The sequence below is a fragment of the Pan paniscus genome, chromosome 14 (genome assembly GCF_029289425.2).
Source record: "Pan paniscus chromosome 14, NHGRI_mPanPan1-v2.0_pri, whole genome shotgun sequence".
NCBI lineage: Eukaryota > Metazoa > Chordata > Mammalia > Primates > Hominidae > Pan > Pan paniscus.
The window spans coordinates 99,950,558-99,973,308 of NC_073263.2; the positions used below are offsets into that span (position 1 = coordinate 99,950,558).

A 22,751-nucleotide genomic window follows, 5' to 3' on the forward strand; every position below is an offset into this window, starting at 1 on the left:
CTGCGCCACCTGGTGCCCATGCCACAGTTCAGGCCGGGTGCTCCCAGACTGAGCCCAGCCAGGGAGGGGCTCCCCGGGGAGAGAGGTCAGCTGATGCTGGGTCCCAGGTTTTCATCAGGGTGGGCGCTGGTTTTTATTCCTGCTCTGGTGTTTGGTTACATCTTGATTTTTTTTTTTTTTTTTGAGACTGAGTCTCACTCTGTCGCCCAGGCTGGAGTGCAATGGCGCGATCTCGGCTCACTGCAACCTCCGCCTCCCGGGTTCAAGCGATTCTCCTGCCTCAGCCTCTGGAGCAGCTAGGATTACAGGCGCCCGCCACCACGCCTGGCTAATTTTTGTATTTTTAGTAGAGACGGGGTTTCACCGTGTTGGTCAGGCTGGTCTCGAACTCCTGACCTTGTGATCCGCCCGCCTTGGCCTCCCAAAGTGCTGGGATTACAGGCGTGAGCCACGGTGCCCGGCCACATCTTGATCTTTCCGTAAAGAAGGTGCTAATGATCGTCAGGACCCCTTTCTTCCTTTGCCTCTTGCATGCATTTTCTCCTTTGGTCCCTGGGTGGTTTTGTGCAAAGATCCCTAGAGAAGCTCCGCTTACAGTTAGCCCCCACCCAGGAAGCTTGCTTCTACCCACGTGACGGAAACTCATCCCTCTACCATGGCCACAGAACATAGCTTGTAACAAATCCTGTTGCTCATTGCTGCCGGTCGTTTGTAATGTGCCCATCAGCATAATGAGCATCTCTCCTGTATTAACTCTTCCCAAGCCTCAGGCACAGGTGAGTTCGTCTTACATATGGGGACTACGGAGACTAGAGAGGTTAAGGAACCTGCCCAGAGTCACACAGCTTGGAGGGAAATGATTTGGAACCTAAATCTAGAACCCATGGTCACAACCGTCCTGCCCTTCTATCTCATGGACAGTCCTAGCCGCTCGTACTTGCTCAGCCCCAGGCCAGGTGCTGCGTACCTGATACTGTACCAACGTTCACACCATTACTCCTTTAAGGACCCCTTTAGATCAATTGCATTATCCCATTTTACAGAGAGGGACGCTGAGACTCAGGGGAAGGGACTTGCTGGGTCACTCAGAGGTCAGAGCCGCATTCCAGACCTGCTTTTCCCACGGGGCCATGCGTGCTCTTCTGAACGGAAGTCGTTCTGTCTGGTGTCACAGTTGGTCTGTGGGTGTCTGCCCTCCCTGGCCTAGCATGCGGAGTTGGCCCTGCGTAGGTGGCTCCCGCACAGGTGGCCCGAATCCACACACCCACTAGGAGGGCAAGGCCCTTATTCCTTGCCTGAAATGTCAGAAACACCTCCCAACTCTTTGGCCAAACGTGTCATCTTTTTAAAAATCCATCCTCTTACACCTTGGCTTAAAACCTGGGTGACGGCTGACTGCCTCAGGCTAAAATCGGAAGTCTTCATGACCTGGCCTGGCCAGCTCTCACACCCCAGCTGCGCAGCGAGCACCTGTACTGGGCATGTGAGGGAGAAGGAACAGTGTGGCCCCTGACCTCACAGGACCCACTGGAGGGTCTGCAGGCAGGTACCTGGGTGCTGGAGGGCCTGCAGGCAGGTACCTGGGCAGTGGCAACCCTGCACTAGGGCCGTGAGAGAGAAGTGGACGGTGCAGTTGGAGCCGGGGCGTTAGGGGGTGTTGGGGGGATCTCGAAGGGAAATGGTGTCTAAGTTCAGAACTAACATGTAAATAGGAGTTTTCCTGGGTGAAAGGAGGGTGTGGAGAATAGAGTTAGAAACAGCACAAGCTCAGGTTCAGAAGGGACAGAGACCGGAACATTGCCAAAAGTGTGCAGGGCACAGGGAGAGCCACAAAGTGAGGCTGCGACAGAAAGCAGGGGCCACATCCCACTGCACCCCATGGACCCTGCAAAGCCGTAACCTAAGAGCAGAGGCCGAACAGGAAGTGTTTTAAGGAGGGAAACAGTGATACCAGGCTTGTTCTAGAAAAATCGTTGTTAATATCTAGAATATATGGCGGACTCCTACAAATTAGTTGTTAAAAAAAGGCAACCCAATAGGTAGAAGACTTGGCAAAGTAATTGAGACAGTGACAGTTCACAGAAGGGGAACACAAGTGCCTCCTGACATGGTTTGTCATTGACCATCTGTCTTTAAAACAAACCATGCTGGCCAGGGGTGGTGGCTCACACCTGTAATCCCAGCACTTTGGGAGGCCAAGATGGGAGGATCACTGGAGGCTGGGAGTTCAAGAGCAGCCTGGGCAACACAGTGAGACCTTGTCTCTACAAAAAATTTAAAAATTACGAGCATGCACCTATAGTGCCGGCTACTCAGGAGGCTGAGGTGGGAGGATTGCTTGAGCCCAGGAGTTGGAGGCTGCAGTGAGCTATGATTGCACCACAGCCCAGGCGACAGACCTAGACCCAGTCTCTAAAAACAAAACCATGCTGCCTCTTGCCTCCGCACCTTGGTGCATTCCGTTCCTTCTGCCTAGAGTCCTGGCCACCACCTCCTTGGCCTTTCCTGGCCAGCTCTCTCTCGTCCTTTAAGCCTCAGCTTGTGCCTGGCACCTGATGTTGAGCTGACCTCCTGTCCGCCTTGTCCTGTCACACTGGCATTGCCTGTGTGTTGGCCGAGCCCAGAGGAAAGGACCCAGGGCCCCTCCTGGCTCTGAGGACTCCTCAGATCTGTCGCCCATGGGGGTGAGAGCGGTGTGTGGTTTTGCAGGCGCTGTCCTTGGCGGACTCATCCAGTTCCACTCTGCTATTTCTCTAAACAGTACCCAATGGAGATAGGCTATCCTTGATGATTGAGGAAGAGAGTGCTAGCTAGCTTAAAGCATGAAGTGGCAGCACTGTAGGAGCCTAGATTTCCAGAGCTAGAGGGACACTGAATGCCAAGGGCTGTTCCCAGCACGCCCCTGCACATGAGCACCGGGGGCCAGGGTGCCATCATTCCATCATTTTCCTCTCAGAGCTCCCCACTACCCCCTAGCCCTGCCACTGAGCACTGGGTGCCAAGTAAATGTTTATTAGACCAAACTGGGTGGTCATGTCTGAAAATCGAGCAAGGCCTGGGATTTGTCACTATGGCTGAGACCGCATTCTCTGATAAGCCTGGGAGAATTTAACTCACATCCTTGGGGGAAAAAACAAGAAAACTAAATGCTTCCCTTCCAACACTGAAATGCTGGGGGAAAGCGGTGAAAGAGGTATTTAGTGTTCTGAAGACTGAAGTTCAGTCAACAAGTATTTCTTGCTTTTCTTGACCAAACTACCCAAGTGCTCAGCCGCTGGGGACTTGCGTGCCACCCAAGCTTGTATTAATCAGGCACTAGCTCCTTTTAAATATTGGATGCCCACCAGTATAGGGGAGCCGTGCCTCTATCGAAAAATAAAGGCCTGATGTGGTGGCTCATGCCTGTAATCCCAGCACTTTGGGCGGCCAAGGCATGTGGATTGCCTGAGGTCAGGAGTTCGAGACCAGCCTAACCAACATGATGAAACCTTGTCTCTACTGAAAATACAGAATTAGCCGGGCGTGGTGGCATGCACCTGTAATCCCAGCTACTCGGGAGGCTGAGGCAGGACAATCACTTGAACCTGGGGGCAGAGGTTGCAGTGAGCTGAGATTATGCCATTGCACTCCAGCCTGGGCAACAAGAGCAAAACTCTGTCTCAAACAAATAAAAGAAAAGAAAAAATTTGAATTCTACAGCAATTCTTCACAACCATCTTGGTAAACAGTGTAATTTCCACACAAGACAGAACTGGGGTGTGGTGGAATGTTAGTTACCTGGAATATACTGACACTTCACAATATCAATTACACCTCCTCCCAAGGAGGTGCTGACTTTGCTCCAGATTTTTCTATGGCCTCTTTGTGCTCACTGTGCCTTGTTCTTTCCGAGTAACAGGAGGGAAAAGAAAAGTCTCTACCCAGGGACAAAATTCAAGGCAGTCTTCTTCCCCCGTGTCTTTCCCCTCTAAGCCAACAAGTCCGTCTAATTGAAGGACAGCTGTATGCCATGTCACCATGCAGGGGTCACTTAGTTTCAAGATGCTAAAGTGAAGCAAATAAATATAGAAAATACACCATCAATTTTTATTATAGAGAAATAACACTGTTTTTGCTCAAAAGACACCTTTGAATACTGTGCAGGGACTGGAGTGATTTCCCTGCAGCGTTGAGCTGACAGCTGCTAGGGGAAGACCCCTGCCTGCCTTTCCCGCTGCAGACTGTGTATGTCTTTCCTTCACAGCCGCTTTGGCAGAGATCACGGAGATGGTGGCACAGCTCCACGGTACAATGATCAAGATGGAGAATTTCCAGAAGCTGCACGAACTCAAGAAAGATTTGATTGGCATTGACAATCTAGTGGTTCCGGGAAGGGTAAGCAGCAGTGGCCTCACTGTGCACTGCGGGGGGAGCAGAAAGGAGGCGTCGGAGGGACTTACATTTGAACCTTTTGAAGAGAGACACTTGCAAAGCAAAATGTCCTCTTTCCATCCACCTGGGAGACAACTGGAAAAACATAACAGTGTCGTTAGTTCAGAATCATTGCGTTCGGAGGAGATAAAGCAATCCTCTGACCTCATATTCTGCTTTTTCTCCTTACGGGGTGATTCACTTCTTTACCTTTTCCCCTACCATATCCCACAGAAGATTTGAGATTGCTTATTTTATTTTTTTTAAATGTACATAAATGAAAATGGAAAATTTTAAAAAAAATTAGGTAAATAGTAATAAAGCCGGAAAGGTAGTGCATTAAATTATGCTAGAAATTCCCATGCAGGTATGAAGTGTTTTTTTAAAATTCAATCTTCCATATATAATTTAATTTGAGTTCAAAATTAAAATACCAAATCTTAGCTGGAAAGCAATTCCAGGAGAGATGCAAGTTCACTGACACTGTCGCCTAACCCTCCCCAGCCCCCTGCCTGAGATGCAGGTTGATTCCTACTCAACAGGGCTTCCTGCACACACTCCTTCCAGGCCAGTGACAATGTGGAGGACAGGAACAAAGCCTGCCTTCTCCACTTCCCTTCCTAGAAAGCCATCATCACCCAGGAATCAAACATATCATTCAGTTGCTGCGTCTCATCAAATCTCTCTCTGGGATCTTTACCCTGTGGTGCCCCCATTTCAAATGCTACGTCACCCAGATCGAGAGACAACTCACTGTAGCTGCTTTGATCTGCTGCTGCAGGATCCAGTATCTCAGGGACTTTTAGTCTTTTTCCAACAGGCAGCTGCCCTGGAAACTTGACATCTGTAACTCAGGGCAGGGGAAGGAAGCTCTCCTTGTTTTGGAGCATTTCTGTCAGGAAGCCTAATTACAGAACTGACCAGAAGCCACGTTGTGAGAGATTGTCAGAAGAGCCATGCGGTAAGCGCTGGCAGAAATTAGAGCTGGGATGGCCTCAGCTCTGCTGGTGACAAGATCCTGCCAGGCCTCGGCACTTAATGACCTTATTTACCCATCCACACGGAACCCTCAGAAAAGCCCTGTGGAATCGATGTAATTTTCTCTCAGCTTTGAAAGTTATAAAATATTTAGCATCTCATGCTACATGGTGAACAGACCATTGATAAAGAATTCCTATTTTTGAGGAAATGTTTTCCACTGCAATGGAAAGAACCTTGGATTGGAGGAGGTGGCCCTGGGTTCAAAGTCTCGCTCTACCAGAGCCGGGGTGGCGGGGGACCATGCACATGGAGACCATGGCCTCTCCCTCATAGGTCATTAAGATCAAATGAGATTTGCTCTGTGAAAATGACATAATACATATTAATTATCTTCGTTTTCCCCCACCTACATTTAATTGAAGAGATGAAACGTACCCATAGAATAGTGGCATTAATTACATTGCAGAGCACAATGGAAAGCATTTTGCTGTCACACACACTGGCTGATCAGGTGATCATGGGCAAGTTTCTTAATCATTTGCCCCTCAGTCTCCTTATCTGAAAAATGGGAATAATGATACTGAAGGTGCAGGCTCACGTCTGGAGCTCCTGTAATCACTCCATGTTGCAGGTGATCAGTGACTATCTGAGGCTGGTGGTGCAGGCGGTAAGAATTATTTACTAAGACAGTTATAGATAACGAAAGGCAGGCTTATTCGAGAAGTAGGAAAATACATTGCCAGAAAGCAACAGCAAGAAAGCAACAGCAAGAGAGGAGCTGACTGCAAGGAGACAAAGGCTTGCTGGGGATTTTTACCGGGTGGTGTCTGTGCTGTGTGCCCAGGAGGGCTTTGTGCAGGGTGATAACGCCGCGGTTGCAGGGAACTCACTTGCGTTTTTCTATCAGCCAAGGGTCTGGTGATAGCTGGGCGCAGGAAGATGGTGAGTTATCTGTGCAGGAGGGCTGTGTCCTGGACCCTGAAGAAAGGCAGACCTGTATAGCTTCTCCGCTTTGTCTTTTTGCTTTCTCTGGGTCCCACCAGCCTGGCTCCTTTTTCCTTATTAGGACTCCACACTTAGGACAAGCCAGGCGCATCCCATGTGCTCCAGAGAGGAGGCCATTGTTATTAGTAAAGGTGAAGATGGAATTGGGGTACTCCTTCCTAAGCTCAGATGATCCCCTGATTCTTTCACTCATCAGGCCGCCTCACGTCCACTCATTGTTTCAAATCAACCCTGAGCAGGATGGGAAGGTGGGATCGGAGGCCCCTGAGGGAGCACGTTCTGGAAGTAGATGGTGGCGATGGCAGGGCTACCTTGTGAGTCCACCAAGGCCACACATGCTCAGTGTTTGTGGATTCTACCACAATTTTAAAATGATCACTTGTTTGTTTTTAAGTGCTTGTGCCCCTGCGATCCATGCCCTCAAGAGTGTACAGCCCCGGGGAGGAGGTCACTCGGGAGGCACAGGTGCCTTGGACACATCTGCCTCTCACTCCTTTATCCTCAACGCAGTTACTGCTCATTGAGAAGCAGGGTTTTCAATCATGGAGAAGCTTCCTCCAGCCACAGTGCTCCCATGTGGCCTCTCGGTCCTCAAGGGTCCCTTGCTGCCACTTTTTGTAGCCTCTTTCTTCTTTGAGAACTGCTTGGGGTCCTTCTGATCTCCCTCACCGTGGGGAGCCCTGGGGATCCTGGGGTTACACACATGGTCCTCAGAGAGGCCCGGGCACTCTTGAACCCGACCGTCCGTATCCTTTGTTGGGGGAGCTGCTGGTGGTACCCGCCCTGTACCTTCCTGGGAAGGAGACAGGTGATCCCTAGAGAGGGTTTAGCACAGCACCTGGGGCCGAGCAGTCGTGCAGTGATCGCAGCTGAGTGCTGTAACTTCCACCATGCAAGGGACCCAGCTGGGAGGAAGCCAGTAGGTTTGCACGCTCACAGTCCGTTCTTGGGGTCTGCACACTCGCAGTCAGCCCTCAGGGGCTACAAAGCCAGCCCTCGGGGTCTGCACGCTCGCAGCCAGCCCTCCGGTCTGTCTCCCCTGCAGGAGTTCATCCGTCTGGGCAGCCTCAGCAAGCTCTCGGGGAAGGGGCTCCAGCAGCGCATGTTCTTCCTGGTGAGTGGAGAGAGCGGCTTGTCCTCACAAGGATTGTGTCACCTGGGCAAGCGAGGCTCCCAAGGCCGGACCTCGGCCACCCAAGTGAGGGACCTGGGGTAGAGGAAGAGCAGCCAGAGGTGCCCAGGCCCAAGTTCTTGAGGACAGTGAAGGCACAGTTGAGGACAGGGAATGCTGGAGGGAAGCCTGCTGTCCAAATGTGGTCTCACCTCCACACACTTCTGATTCCTCCAGTTCAACGACGTCCTGCTATACACGAGCCGGGGGCTGACGGCCTCCAATCAGTTTAAAGTCCACGGGCAGCTCCCGCTCTATGGCATGACGGTGAGTACAGCACAGGCTCGTGGCCAGGGCCTGTCCTCGGGGGCAGCAGGTGCGGGCGCTGCTGACCCGGCGATGAGGAGGGGAAGGAGACTGGATAGGAAGGGAGAGGGTGGCTAGTGTCATCTTGGTTACAAGACATGGGCTCAAAGACCATCGAAGACCATACAACCCTTTCACCTAAAAGCTCGAGCCTTCTAGGGCTTCTCTAGTGGGGCTCTGGGGACACGGCTCCTTCTCCTGCACATGGGATGTGCAGGTCCATTCCTTATAGAATCGAGTGAAGGGGTAAGCTGACAAGGCCGCGTGGCATGAACTCGCCTCCCACAGCCTGCGCCTGGCCCCAGGGGCCCCGACAGTCCTCGCCACACACAAGGATGACAGCGCCCACTCCCTGGAGCTGGGCCAGCCACCTCGTCCTCCCCCGAGTTGGTTTGGGGCTACCTCCTGTCCCCCTTGGCAGGCAGGTGTAGAGGGCGCCTGGGCCTGGGATGTGGCCCTCTGGCTGGTGCCCACGCTGTCCTCCGGGATTGGAGAGAGGGAAGTTTGTGGGCTCTGCCAAAAACATTCAGTGTGCCGCGATCTTCCTGTCACCTTTCCGATTTTGGTTTTTCCAACTCAGAGTGCCTTCTCCCTCTGTGGGGCTCTGGGTCTCCTGAGCCCTGCTCAGGGGCACCCCTCCTTTTCCAAGTTGCCTGGCTGCCAGCTCAGGGATGTTTGGAAGTGCATCACGTGCCTCATGGTGACGTTATCTTCTCTTGCCCACAGATTGAGGACAGCGAAGACGAGTGGGGGGTGCCCCACTGCCTGACCCTCCGGGGCCAGCGGCAGTCCATCATCGTGGCCGCCAGGTAACTCGGGAGCCCGCCCCTTGCCTGTTCCCCCTTTGATGTGCTGTGGCCTGAACACCTGACGCGTCTCTGTCTCCAGTTCTCGGTCCGAGATGGAGAAGTGGGTTGAGGACATCCAGATGGCCATTGACCTGGCGGAGAAGAGCAGCAGCCCCGCCCCTGAGTTCCTGGCCAGCAGCCCCCCTGACAACAGTGAGTGTGGCCAGGGCAGCTTTCCCATGCAGGGGTCTGGTTCATGGAGGGACAGCATCTCTGCATCTAAAGCCACCCCATCGGGTAGGCCTCACATCCGTGGTGTATATCTGTGTTTAAAGCCAAAGATTAAGACAGTTCTTTTTCCTAAAAGTAAAACCCCTGAAATCAGCATGAGGGAGCTGGGAAGTCACCTTTTCTGGGCCGGCATTTACCCTTGTCCAGGGAGAGAACATCAGGCTGTCCACACACCCGGGAGGGGCTGGGGCTCTGTGACTGGAGCTGCAGGGTCCATCGAGGCCTCATTAGATTCTGGTTGGGCACCACAGGTTGTGACTGCTGTGAGCCCCCCAACCTTCCAGCACCTCAGAATGTATCAGAAGGGGTGCTGGGAGGAAAGATCAGAAGTGCTGCCTTTTGCCCCATCCTGTAGAGTCCCCTGATGAAGCCACCGCGGCTGACCAGGAGTCAGAGGATGACCTGAGCGCCTCGCGCACGTCGCTGGAGCGCCAGGCCCCGCACCGCGGCAACACAATGGTGCACGTGTGCTGGCACCGCAACACCAGCGTCTCCATGGTGGACTTCAGCATCGCAGTGGAGGTACGCAGGGGCAGGGCAGCTCTGGTTCCCAGCTTGTGCTGGCCCAGGCAGAACCCAGGCAAACTTCTGGGCCAGGGGCTTGAGGGAGGCTGGCACTGTGGGTGGCCCCACCCACCCGCGGTGGCTGAGCAGGGAAGGATCAACGCTGGGCCCCCTTTGGAGCCTGCCGGAGGTATCCCTGCAGGTGATGCTGAGTGGGCGCCGACCTCCCACAAATGCAGTCATGTCTCTTGGTGCTCATCAGTCCTGCTGCCATCCACAAGGTCGTTTTCTCTCTTTCTTCACCTGTTTTCTTGCCTCTCATGCAGTTAGCCCAGAACACAGGGCCCAGGGCACAGCTGCTGGACAGTTCCATGGCTGTCCTGTCCTGAACCGCCCCACGGGAATCTGGTGCATGGGAGGGAGGAGAGTCTGCACGATGGCAAGCAGGTGCCAGCTCCTCCCCATCATGAGGGTCACGGCAGACACTCCTGTGACAAAAGACAGGCTAACAAGGGAAAAGCATGACCAGTTTATTTCATCGTCATTTTACATGACATGGGAGCCTTCAGAACGAAGACCCAGAGGTCCAGCAAAAACCGTCTGTTTTTATGCTTCGCTTCCGTGAAGAACAGGGCGCCGTGTGGAGCTGATGGGACAGGCTGAGAGCTAGTGCCAGGAGGGTGAAAGGAGCCCCGCAGGGCCCCTCCGGGTTTTCTGGGCCTTTCTGAGCAGCGTTCCTTGCTCCGGGGTATGGTGCGGGACCCTTTCTACAGTGGCGGTCTTAGAACCTCTTCTCACACAAGGTGGGCCAGGGAGTAAGTTTATAGCCAGCTCTTACACAGAACGGTGGAGAAAGGTTAGGGTGACCATTTTTGGTTTTGTGGCTGGCTTTGGGGGAAGGAGGTTCTGGTTTCAATGACCCGCCTTAAGGAAGGGGGAGTCCAGTTTCCGTGGCTCGCCTGGGGAGGAAAGGGGCGAGGCAGGAGGTGGGCGGGGAGGCCTGGCTTCTGAACCTTTCACTTCAGGGTATTGTTTTCTGAGCCCACCACCTGAAAGTTGGCTTTGAAGATGCATCTCTCCCAGATCTTGAATCCTTCCAGACCCTTCCAAATGCCCATTCCCTAAGCATTCTTCAGTCCAGGCCCATAGCTGTGTTTCAGAACACTTCAAGCCCATGAAGGTGTGAAACAGGAAAGCTTTCTTCATCTCTCACTGGCAGTGGAAGCTGCCCTGAACTGGGGCGAGGCCATTCATCATTGTGATTGTGTTTTATGTGAATGCTCACGTTTCACTGCAGAATCTCTGCCCCCGCGCCCTCTGCGGGGCTGCTGCAGTCGAGGCAGGACTCCCTTCCAAACGCAGAAAGGGCCAGTTCCCACACAGGCCTGGTCCAAAGAGTGTCACATAAGAGACTCTGGCCAGGACAGGAGTTTGCTGGCTCTTGGAACCAACAGCAGCAGGAATGAGCCAGCAGTGCTTCATGGAGGGTCTCGAGAGAGTCTCGGAATTTATTCTCGGGAAACGACCTTCCCCGTTGCTCAGACCTGCCTTTATTGAGTTTCCTGCTACAAGCCACTTGTTTCTAAGCCCAGTCCTGCTTCTGAAGACATCCTCAAGGGGACACGTCCGAGGTGCAGGCCCTGGCTCCCCCACAGGCACAGCCTTTCTTCCCAGCTGTCCCCACACACGAGGCTCTGTCCCATGGGGTTCCCCTGAGTGTGCAGGTGTGAATATTCCCTCCCTGGGCCTCCTGACAGCCCAGGTGTGAAGAGCACTAAACATTCTTCCCCAGCTTCACCAGGCCTGTGCGCAAAGCTTGCGGGTCTGAGACTTCTCCCAGGGGATGGGGATTATGATAGCAGGAAAGGAGACCCCCGATGCGGAGGAGCAGGGAAGAACCTGCGATAGGCTCATGGGAAACGAGGCCTCATCAGATCTCACCTGTGGGCGTGTGTCTGAAATGAAGCCAGTCGACGTGTGGCGCCGCCATTGGGGAGGAACCGTCTTGGCCTTGCTTCGTCCTGACCTCAGCAATGTGTGAATTACGACTCTCAAGGCTGGGGTTTGTCATAGGCCTCAAAGCTTTTTACATACCTGGAGGCACCCAGGCCATTCAACGAGGCAGCAAATACCCAAGTGGGGTCCAGGTGGCCCAGAGCCACCTGCAGCCCAGCTTTTTTGGATAACAAATCTACACGGTCGCAGCCTTCCGTGTGCATGATCAGGTCAAGGCACTGAGTCAGGGGCACGCTGGCCCCCAGCCAGATCTAGCCCCGACCTGGTGGCTTACAGCCTGCGAACCAAGAATGGGTTTCACTGTTTTTTTAATGGCTGCTACATAATGTCTTCAGTTTTGCCCCTTGGCCTGCAAAGCCTGAAATATCTGCCGTCTGCCTTTTGAGGAAAAGTCTGCTGACCCTAGTAGAGAGCAGGAGAGTGAGCCACTGGCCAGTGGGGTTTGAAGGTGGCAGTGACCACCTAGTACAGTCAGGGACTCGGGCTGCTCTATCACTTTGCAGATGTCCCTCCTTGCCAGAAAGCCCCCTCCCAAGGCACGTGGCGTCAATCTCGTGTCGGTGGCAGGCAGCCCTCGCGTGCCAGATGCCAAATGCTCGCTGACTTGCAGATGAGCCATCCCCAGGGCCTCCTCCCTGCATGACAGGACAAAGCAGCTCCATCTCCTCCTGACTCAACAGCCTCCTCTCCCCAGTCCCGTGCCCAGCCTCTCCCAGTTCCCGCTCCCGTCTGACTCATGTAGGCACACGTGAGGAAGGGGCGTATCTGGGGACCGTGTGGCCTCACTGGCCTCTGCTAAAAGTTGTGGGCAAGCCGGCAGGTCTGGGGGCTCCCACCAGAGATGGGGTCAGATGTTGGGATGGCCAGAGGGCTGCCCAGCCTGTGGGCACTAGAGCCAGTGAAGGGCCAGAGGCAAAGCCATGCAAGTTGTCTTTTAAGGCTGGAGTGGCGAGACGGGACAGCAGGGAAGTTGTTCAGCAGACGGAGCGCAGACAGGACTGGGAGGAGGGAAGGGACGGGGTGCAGACAGGACCAGGAGGAGGGAACGGACAGTGGGGCAGCGGAGGGAAAGGACGGTGCAGACAGGACCGGGAGGAGGGAAGGGACAGTGAGGCCAGGGAGTGGCGGGCACGGGGGTTATATTTGTTCCCCGTGGCGTCACACGGCACCAACCTCAGACTGGGTGAGGCCACAGAAACATCTCCCACAGTGCGGGAAGCCGGAAGTCCAAAATCAAGCTGCTGGCAGGTGGGTTCCTTTGGGAGGCCTTGAGGGAAATATGTCCCCACCTCTCTGACAGCATCTGGTGGCTGCGGCAGTCTTCTTCTCGGGGGTCCCCGACTCCACCCATGTTGCAGGGCTCCGGTCTGCCGTGTCACCAGCTGTCCTCCCTGCATCTGCATTCTAATATCCTCTTCTAAGGACACGGCTCGTGTTGGGCTTAGGGCTCATCCTAGTGACCTTACCTTGACTCGATCGCATCTGCAGAGACCCTGTGTCCATGTGAGGTCACCATTGTAGGCACGGAGGGTTTGGACTTGTTGGGGGTGCAGTTCAACCCACAGCAGGGTCTGAGGGGATGGGGTCCAAGAAGGGAGAGGAGCGGTGGCCCCAGTGACGGGCCACAAGGAGACAGGGCAGGCTGGTCTGGTTCTGAACAAGGATGTTGACCCTCTCGTGAAGGCAGTGAATGGAGATAGGTCTGGGAGCCACCAGCATGGCCTCGGCCTCCTGAGTGTAGGGCAGGAGACTCGTGGCGCGCAGGGCCCGTAACACGCTGGAGGCCAGGATGGACCCGACACAGGGGAGCGGGAGGCTCGGCCTGGCCGTGGGGAGCGAGGAAGGGCCGCTGGATGTGCCTATTGATAAAGAGGTTTCCAGAGGCTATTGGAATGGCCAGGCAGAAGCTAGAGAGCGCTAAGGAAGCTGCTTTGGAAACAAATGGGCCCAGACTGTGATGGGTGACATGTATGAACCCCACTGTGGGCTGGCTGCTGTGTGAAAATTATGTGACTCAGTATGAAAATACCTAGGAAAGGGGAGTGTGCCACCCTCCTTGCTCCATGTTGCATGACCCAAGATGCCGCATGGGCATCAGCCCAGCCCTGGCCACCACCAGGACCTTCTGGGAACCTGGAGCCTTGCGTTTTCTTGTTCCTTGCTGCCACTGGGGGAGGAGGGTGGATGGCTGGAGCTGCCTGCCTGGCCTGGAACGCCCTTTCTCCCCGTCTGCGGGGTCCCCCACATCCTGCAGCCCCTCACGGACCTACTGTCAGTGTCCATGTCTCTCACTGGACCCTCCCTGAGCAACTGGAGGGCAGGGACATCAGACCATTTGATCCCAGCTCCCAGCACAGAAGCTTAGTGCCAGGGGCACCCAGAGAGATGGAATGAGGCAGACTCGGAGGTCTGTATTTTTTATTGTGGTAAAATAGCTATACCACAATACTGGCCAACTTAACGATTTTTACAGGAACAATTCAGTGGTATTAAGTGCCTTTACAAGGTGGTGCAACTGCTTTGAGTCTCTGCTGGTGATGTCACTTTGGCAAAGGGACGAAATGAGCCACCAGTGTGTCAGGCCTGCTCAGAGTTGTTGGAGGTAGCATGGACACAGGTGCCTGTCCCTGCCCCCTAGCTGGGCTGCAGTGCATCCTAACAATGCTCCAGGGGCTGGGCCGGCCCTGAGCCTGGAGGTGGGCAGGGCTGCAACTGCCTCCTGGGCCACTAGAGGGCATGTGGGAGCCGCTCACATGCACCCCAGGCCCCACTTCCCGGGCAGGGTGCCCGGCCCCTCAAAACGAGTGCTGCTCTGAGCTTGTTGGGATGTATCTTTCCCTCTTTCAGCTTCCGCCTGCTGGCAATGCATGGGGTCCTGCGCCCCCATTTCTGCCTCGGTGTCACAGGGCACACCCCTTTCCCCCCAAGGTGGCTCTTCTCCTCAGGACACCACTCCCGTTGGATTTAGGGCCCACCCTACCCCAGTGTGATCTCATCTTCACTAGTTACCCTGCAACGAGCCTATTTCCAAATAAGCCTGTGTTCTAAGGTACTGGTAGTCAGGACCTCAACGTGTCTTTTGGGGGGACACAGGGACCCCAAGATGCCCCACAGCAAGTGACAAGGGGAAGTGATGAGATCAGGGTCCCAGGACCTGCCAAGTCTCCCCACACACGGGGGAGTGGGGGGGCCCACATCCTTCAGTCACGGACATGCCCCAGCCCAGGGCCCTGGTGCAGGGAGAGCTGCTCTCTGTGCCCTCCTGGGGCAGGTGCCCGCTGTGCTTCTCACAGGCCTCCTTGCCTTTCAGAATCAGTTGTCTGGAAACCTGCTGAGGAAATTCAAAAACAGCAACGGGTGGCAGAAGCTGTGGGTGGTGTTCACAAACTTCTGCCTGTTCTTCTACAAGTCACACCAGGTAAGTGTCTCGCACAGGGCAGGTGGCCCTGGGACCTTGGGGGTGGCAGCATGAGGTGAGGGGGCCGCCCTCCTCTGGAAGGACTCAGGCCTCTTTGGCTCCAGGTGTCACGGGGATGACAGGGATGCTGGCGGGGGGCCCTGTCCACCCGAGGCCCTCAACTCTAGGAAAGACTGACATTATCATCCACTGAAGGACAACTTCTGCCCTAGGAAGGGCCACCTGTCTTCTGCCTGGACAAGGGACGGGGGTTGGCTTTATCTACAGCTGAGTCCTGGCGGGACTTGCCACCTGGGCCATCACGTACAGGCAAACACTGGCTGCCATGGTCCCTTCCAGGCCCACGCCCGAGGAGGGAGCTGCCTGGGCTCCCAAGTCCCTGTCTGATGCGGGGCAGCAGCCAGGCCCAGCAGCAGAAGCTGCCCCCGAAAAGCCACTTTGCTTTGTTTCCCCTTTCCAGGACAATCATCCCCTTGCCAGCCTGCCTCTGCTCGGCTACTCGCTCACCATCCCCTCCGAGTCCGAGAACATCCAGAAAGACTACGTGTTCAAGCTGCACTTCAAGTCCCACGTCTACTACTTCAGGGCGGAAAGCGAGTACACGTTCGAAAGGTAGACACCCCCTTCCCACGCACAGGGCCCGGCAGAAGAGGACCCCCTCTTCCAAACATCAGGATTTCTCCCAAGTCAGCGAGTGAGAGATGGCCCCACCCTTCCCTGCCAACTAAGCGTTTAGACCTGGGGTCCCACTGCCCGGCACCAGCAGGCGATTCTGTTCTCATGGCAGAACGTGGGGTCCCAACTTCCCTGCGCCCTTACCCTGCACGGTGTTGGCTGAGGCCCTAGACATCTCGCTTGGAGATCTCTGACATACGTGTCTGGGATGATGAAGCTAAGCCCCAGTGAGACTGCCTACATGGTGTAATGCCAGGGGCCGCAGACTTCATTTAGCCAAGAAAGAAATGAAACAGTCAGGCCTAAGACTGTTCCTGCAATTCGTATTTTGAATAGAGATCCTGGGCCTCTGCAAATTGCATCCCCAAGCCGACTACTTGTGCAGTTTGCCCTGCTGAGCCCTCCTCGCCCCGGGAGGCAGGAGGGGAGGGGTCCTCAGCAATATGCTGAGCACTTCCTAAACAATATCACCTGAAAAAGGAACCTAGAGGAGAGCCATTCTCAAATCTGATCCTGGACTGAGCTCGAGAGCTGGGTTGATCAAAGTTGGGACTTTGCTATTATTGTGACAAAGGGTCCAGCCTTGCAGTGCAGATCCTGAAAGGCCTGGGACAAGGCCAGGTAATTTGGGGAGTCCGTCCTGCATCGTGTAGGATGTTCAGCGGCATCCCTGGCCACCCACTAGATGCCCGCAGCAACCCCTCAGTTGGGACATCTAAAAAATGTCTCCAGACTTTACCAAATGGGACAGCATTGCACCCATTTGAGAAGCACCGGTATAGAGCAAATACACAAATATATAAAAAGGGAGATTTGGGCGTGGTGGTGCAAGCCTGTAGTCCCATCTCCTGGGAGGCCAAAGCTGGAGGATCGATTGAGCCCAGGAGGTAGCTACAGTGGGCGATAACTGCACCACTGAACTCCAGTATGAGTGACAGAGCCAGAGACCCTGTCTCAAAAAGAAAAAAGGAAGGGAGAGCTTCCACTAAGCAGGATGGGACACGTCCCGCCGTTCTCTGCCATGTCCATGAAAATAGGAGGTAGCGTTCTCCCCAGCAACCAGAGGCCACCTCGCTCCTAACTGCTCCAATGGAGCAGGCAGTGTCACCGCAGCAAGGTACTTCCAGCTCCACACTGAGTGAGTGCCCAGGCCAGTGGGTCTCCACTGTACCTCAGGAACGCCTGGGTGCTGGCCGTTCCCTTGCTCTTCTGCTGAAGTGGCAGATTACCAACCAGGCGGCCTGACTTCACCTTGTGTTTCTGTAAGTGATGCCCACCAAAGTGTCATGAGTCCGTCCAAACAAAAGGTTGACTAACTGGCGTTCCCGTGTTGCAGGTGGATGGAAGTGATCCGCAGTGCCACCAGCTCTGCCTCGCGACCCCACGTGTTGAGCCACAAAGAGTCTCTCGTGTATTGATGGCCGGACACACTCGTTTCCACAGTGGCTGCTTTCCTGGAAGACGTTTCCTTTCTTCTGTATTAATGAAGCCTGGTAAAATTAACACCTGTCTGAAAATCAAAAACATGGCTTCGCAGCAGCTCTCCTGTCTCCACAGCCGCGTTTTTTAACCCCGACCTCTCAGCGTCTGAATGAACAGCGCTCCCACCTCCAGTCCTGGCATCCGCTGGGGGCGCTGTTCTTTAGCTAGTGCCAGTATTAAAACATTGTCATTACGAGAGTGCCAAATGACACCTTCCCTCCACCCTGCCCCTGAAAAACAGTACACACACATCCGTTCAACACAAGACAGGGCAAGTGTTTTTCTTCCTAAAAAAAAAAAAGTTCTTTTATTATTTTCACCTATTGGCTGCTGCATTTTACAAAGTGGATTTCCCAGTGTTTGCAATACACTCAGTGCAGCCTTAAGCAAATGAGATCATTTTCAGATTTCGTTTTTTTCAGTCTTTCTACTTTTGTAATAATAGGAAGTTAGTAGGACTCACTTCTCTGATTAATAAGCAATTTGCAGCACACAGCGTTCCACTGCGGGGTTTCACGCTCACCTGAAAACACCTGTTCCCGACCTACTTCTTGGTGCAAGTTGACCAAATCGTTTTAAGTGGTAACTCTTTCCAACCGCAGCAGGGTTGTTTTCTGTTAAGCAAAGCCGAGATCCAGTGCAATACCTGGACTGTCACCGTCCTGTGAGTGGTGTACACAATGGGAAGATGATAATAAGCCGTGGTGTTTTGCTGTCTGTGTCACAAGCATGAAAACCCGTGTGTCATTGATCAGCACCATTTGTGGTATGTTCCGTGATGAGCGTTTAGTGAGCGTGCTGGCTGCAGAGCACTATGAAATCATGGTACGTAGTCCCCAGCACCTGTCGTTATTCCTATATCCTCCTGCAACTGTGGTTTGAAACTGCGCATTCTCTAGTAGTATATATCGTGCCTGTCTTCAAAAACATTTACCTTTTTATACTCATTCCCCCCAGGCATGGGGTAGTGTCAGTCGGACTGCACAGGGAACACGGTTTCCAGTGGCTTTGGCCCCTACTCGGGAAACGTCTGCCTGTTCTCGATGGTGATGGGGTGGCTGCCATTCCCTTGGTTTTCCTAAGCCCTTTCTAACAAGTCTCAAACAAGCGGAGGCGACGGCCAATTCAACCCAATTCTTTCCAGCGCCCCGCACCATAGCACCTGCCCACCTGAGAACCAGGAACGCACCCTCTCTGTGGAGCTCTGACTGGTGTACCTGGAAACAGCAACTTGCAAACGGACGAAGAGCCTGACGTGTGTTAATCATTTGCCTTACAAGATGTACCAGACAGTTTCCAGTACTAACAAAGGGAATAAAAATACCTCACGCCACAATCCAGCATATTGATGTTTTAAGGCAGAACAACCAACTTTGTCTGTAGTCTTCATTTTCTGTGTGGGGGGGGGGGGGTGGAGGGGGGAAGGGGACACTCCAGCAAGGGTTTCTAAAGCCCCAGTGTTGAGAGTGAGACAGGGAGGGCCTGCCCCCCACTGTTCCCTATGCTCCCCCCACCTCCAGGCAAGGGCAGAGCAAACAAACAGCTCCGGGGCGCGTGGCCCCCGCCACATAGCAGCATCAGGCTCCCTCCAGAAGTCACCACTCACTCATTCCTGGAGACTTGGGGACAAGGCAGTCTCCTCAGCTATTTCTGAATGATTCCAAACTGCTTGCTGGACACTGGTGGTTCTGACCTGTGACCAGCACCTCTGCTTCCTGTGTGCCCTCAAGAAAATACTAGTGTGGGTAACAGTCCATCTGAGTGGAGTATGAGAGACACTACACACGAGACACACAATGACGCAGATACTCGTTTTCTTGAACTTTATTGGCCCCTGCATGATACAGTCCCTGTGCTTAAGAACATGCCCTATTAGGTCACTCTGCCTTTGCTGACACATTTTATAGCAGAAATACACAAGCTGTTTTTAAAGGAGGGAAATATAAAAAATGTTTATAAATTGAGTGTTTTGCCAGAGGAAAGGTACAAAATGCTACATACAGAACCAAACCAGCCACTTCACAAGAGCAATGCAGGAATAAAACTATTGGATAAGGAAGGCAGATGCACTTCCAAGAAAATCAGAACCCAGCAAGAAGTGGCCAGTGCACCCCAAACCACACTGGTGTCCACCTCATTGGCAGCAGCCAGCCAGGACACAGCTCAAAAACGCAGGAGCTACCAGCCACCCAGTCCACGGCCCTCGTCTCCCAGAGGCTGAGTACCTCCCCAGGCTGTAGGCTCTGGGCAGCTGAGCCAGGAGCAGCTCAGGGCTGGCACTGAGAGGCTACTGGTGACAGTAAGCCTGTCTCAAAGGCTGGGGCTGGCTACAGACCAGCAGCAGTTGACGCTGAGGCAGGTTCCAGTGGTAGCCCTGGTGCCTGGGCTCTCTCTTAATGCAGGCCTGGAAGTGGCGACACAAAGGCCAGCTTCCTTGGCTAAGATGCCCTTAAAAACATTGGAGCTGATTTTGTGCATCTACAGAAAGTAACAGCCCAGGAGAGAATGTACACAGAGGCGAGCTTTCTAACTCCATCAAACCCCATCTCCCCCGACAGGAAATGCTGCCAGTCAACTCTAAAAGAACCACTTGGAAGGGGCTGAGTATGATTTGTCTGGCGACTGCAGAGACTCCCCGTTCCTATCAGTATTCATTAGAACCCAGTCCCTCGAGCGGCACACCCACTGTTACTAGCATGAGACTGGCTTCAGTGCTAAAAACTGTGATGTCATTGTCCACTTGTAAATCTGAAGAACTCTGTAAATCAGAAAAGCTGCTGTCCGCCCTGGCTCACTTAAAAATCAGGTAACGGCACACCCTGGGGAACACAGACTCATCTGTGTGATTCTCTCGCAAGGACAAAACTCATCTTTGGCTTATGCCACCGGCCTCACGTAAGGAAACAGTTCCCCCACACAGAATACTCCCTGGAAACACAAAATGAAATCGTCTCCAATTTTATTATTCAACATAACATTCTTGTACGGAGTAATGAGTACAATAAGAATTAGCAACTCAGTTCTATTTCCCCAACCAAAATATATCCCTTATACAAATTAAGAGTTCAACCCAAATCCACTTCTAATAAAATACCTCAATTTTAGAGCTTAAAAACCAGACTGCACTAGCAAACGGACACAATAACCCACTCAAGCATCTGTAGCTCAGGGCTCTGTCCCCTCCCTATAGCTTAGAGGCCACTAGACCAGCAGATAGCTGCGCTACATCCCCAAGCTCACCCACTAACTTCCTTGCTTCCAAAAATCCTGTCTTAACTCCACAAGAACTGGCACACCCACGGGAGATGTCAATCATCAGCTTCAACAAACATAAAAGAATGCTTCATGTACCAGTCAACAGCTGCTGCACGAACCCTCCCACTCCAGAGACCCAGAGATTTTCCCCCTCGCCAAGCAAGGTCCCACAGCAAACCAAGAAAAACAGACACACTGGCTGCCTGCCTAGCAAGCATAGGCCCCTTCCAGAGAAGCAAAATAACTCTTAAGGTCCCCGGCAACCGCTACAGCAATCGCACAGATCAGCAACCTCCAACTGCATCATCTCGGTGAGCAAGTGCGCAAGCAGTCCAGGGCGCTGACCTGGGCACTCGGCAGCTCCAGGCCTGGGGACTTCTCCCTGGAGTCTTCCAAAGTGTCTCATCACACACACACAGCCACGAGTACACACGCACGGCCACACATACACAGCAGGTGCCCTGTCCTCTGAAGAGTCACATTTCAAGGAGTATGCCAAATAAGCGTGTTATAAAATTTATTTGTGTAAGCATTCAGACATTTTTAGGTGGGAAAGATGATATGCAGAATCCACTACAAGGTGCAACAGAAAATCGTATTGGAAAGGACAGTACATCTGGCACAGACCAGCAGTGGCACGATTCCAAACAAATGTCAGACGAGAGCGCTTCATGGGGAGAAACTGAAAATTATAATTTAAAGCTTCATGAGGCAAGATATGTTCCAATTTAAAACACTAAGAAATAGTACCATCGATGAAAAAGGAAATCAACCTCTAGGTGTACCAAAAGGGGCGTAGGGCAAACGAGGAAAATTTGCATTTGTTGAGGTACAAATAGGAGTGTTCTGTAAGAGAGGGGCATTAATTATTAATGACAAACCCTGCAAATACAAAATAAAACCCAAATCACTGGTCACAGAATTCAAAATGTACATGTAATAAAAGCAAGGCAATAGACTCAAGTTATGGCCTGTCGAATATTTACTCCACTGACGTTATCTACAGAAGCACTTGGCCAGTTTGTACACAGTGATTCCTTATGCACGCCGAAAGGGTTTCCGTAAAAATGACATTATATACAAATCTGTACACCCATCCACCAGAGCGATTCTCCAGCTCCCAGAGGGAGTTATCAACTTAAAGCAGGATACCTGAGGTTTCATGTCTTTAGTTGCCTTATCATAATCCCAAATATACATTTCAGGGTTTGTTTTTGTTTTTAAAGACACTTTCCTTGAATATGTGCACTACGGTTAAAATTAAAAACAAAAGTAATAAAATAAAATAAAATGATCGCTGGAAGGAGCTGACCCTCCCCACCCATCTGAGAGACTTCATCTGGCTGCAGCACAGTGAAGACTGTGTGTGTCCCTGGACGGGCGCCCGGCGCTGGGGTGGCCCCCCAGTGGCGCACCTCTTCAGTGGAGTCAGCGAAGGCTCTCGTTGACTTTTAAAAAGAGGAGGATGAAGAAGGAAAAAAGGAAAAACAAAACCCCAAATGCCAAAGGAATTTCAGTGGGATGAAGTTCCTCCACCACTTAGAGAGTATCTAGGGAAAGAGAGAGAGAGAGAAGTCAACACACGTCATTTCTCATCCCTGTGCAAAATTCATATAGTAACCAAAATCTTAGTTTTCATAGGAAATTCCAAGTCATACAAAAATAAGTGGAGCAAATATCAATGTGTAAGTCTAATTTTAAAAGAATGCATATAAAGACTGAGAAGATCATGATTCTTACACAAAAACTCCAGAGCATGTCACCAAAAACCAAGAATGGGTTCAGCCTCCCTGGAGAGATGTGAATAAAACGGGAAATCATATCCCTTTTACTTACGATCAATTGTCAAAAAGTGAACATTGATCCATACATGATGACATAGTAAGATTCCAGGGATGCATATGCATTCCCGATGTGAGGGCAGGAAACCCATTTTGGCCATAAAAATAGTGACGCAGTCCAAGAATCTATTTCCTAGAACTGCTTCCGAAATATGGTCCAAAGCAGGAACAACGTGTCTGCACAAAGATGTCTCTCGGGATTTTCGTAATTACACTAATTTGGAAACAACTCTGATGCCCAACAGTACAGAATCAGTTAAGTAAATTATACAAACTGAAATAACAGACTAAAAATGGTAATTATCTGTATTTACATATATATATTAAAGCAATATTAAAAATATGTACAAGTTTAAAAGTACATACAAAATTACAGATTGGGCATCCCTTATCTGAAATGCTTCTGGCTTTGGATCTGGGAATATCCGCATTATACTTACCAGTGTGCAGCCCCAAATCCGAAATCTGACATGCCCCAGAGAGCAGTTCCTTTGAGCCCCATGCTGGCTCTCAAAAGTTTCAGATTGGGGATTTGGGATATTCAACCTGTATATGTGCACTATATAAGTATATTTACATGAACAACTTCTGTATCCTAAATAAGTACT

At 52.3% G+C, this 22,751-nt stretch overlaps 2 protein-coding genes across 9 annotated transcripts in view; one reads left to right on the forward strand and one right to left on the reverse strand.

The window, feature by feature from the left end:
• FARP1 (FERM, ARH/RhoGEF and pleckstrin domain protein 1) overlaps positions 1 to 18,418 on the forward strand; it is a 311,897-nt gene extending 293,479 nt beyond the window's left edge. For 3 of the 7 annotated variants that reach the window (XM_063595979.1, XM_063595978.1, XM_063595980.1), the window contains exons 19-27: positions 4,244 to 4,374; positions 7,442 to 7,510; positions 7,745 to 7,834; positions 8,600 to 8,682; positions 8,762 to 8,958; positions 9,308 to 9,474; positions 14,783 to 14,890; positions 15,351 to 15,502; positions 16,902 to 18,418. In XM_063595979.1, coding sequence (XP_063452049.1) covers positions 4,244 to 4,374; positions 7,442 to 7,510; positions 7,745 to 7,834; positions 8,600 to 8,682; positions 8,762 to 8,958; positions 9,308 to 9,474; positions 14,783 to 14,890; positions 15,351 to 15,502; positions 16,902 to 16,983 — 1,079 coding nt within the window. In that variant the 3' untranslated portion in view covers positions 16,984 to 18,418. Of the gene's footprint in view, positions 1 to 4,243; positions 4,375 to 6,434; positions 6,528 to 7,441; positions 7,511 to 7,744; positions 7,835 to 8,599; positions 8,683 to 8,761; positions 8,959 to 9,307; positions 9,475 to 14,782; positions 14,891 to 15,350; positions 15,503 to 16,901 lie in introns of all 7 variants that reach the window. The other 4 variants (XM_055096923.2, XM_034936876.4, XM_055096925.2 and 1 more) reach the window with 2 other exon arrangements.
• Positions 18,419 to 20,802: 2,384 nt separating this feature from the next.
• The window catches only part of STK24 (serine/threonine kinase 24), a 129,944-nt gene continuing 127,995 nt past the window's right edge, over positions 20,803 to 22,751 (reverse strand). For both annotated transcript variants that reach the window (XM_055096928.3, XM_055096927.3), the window contains exon 11: positions 20,803 to 21,852. In XM_055096928.3, coding sequence (XP_054952903.1) covers positions 21,816 to 21,852 — 37 coding nt within the window. In that variant the 3' untranslated portion in view covers positions 20,803 to 21,815. The remainder of the gene's footprint in view (positions 21,853 to 22,751) is intronic.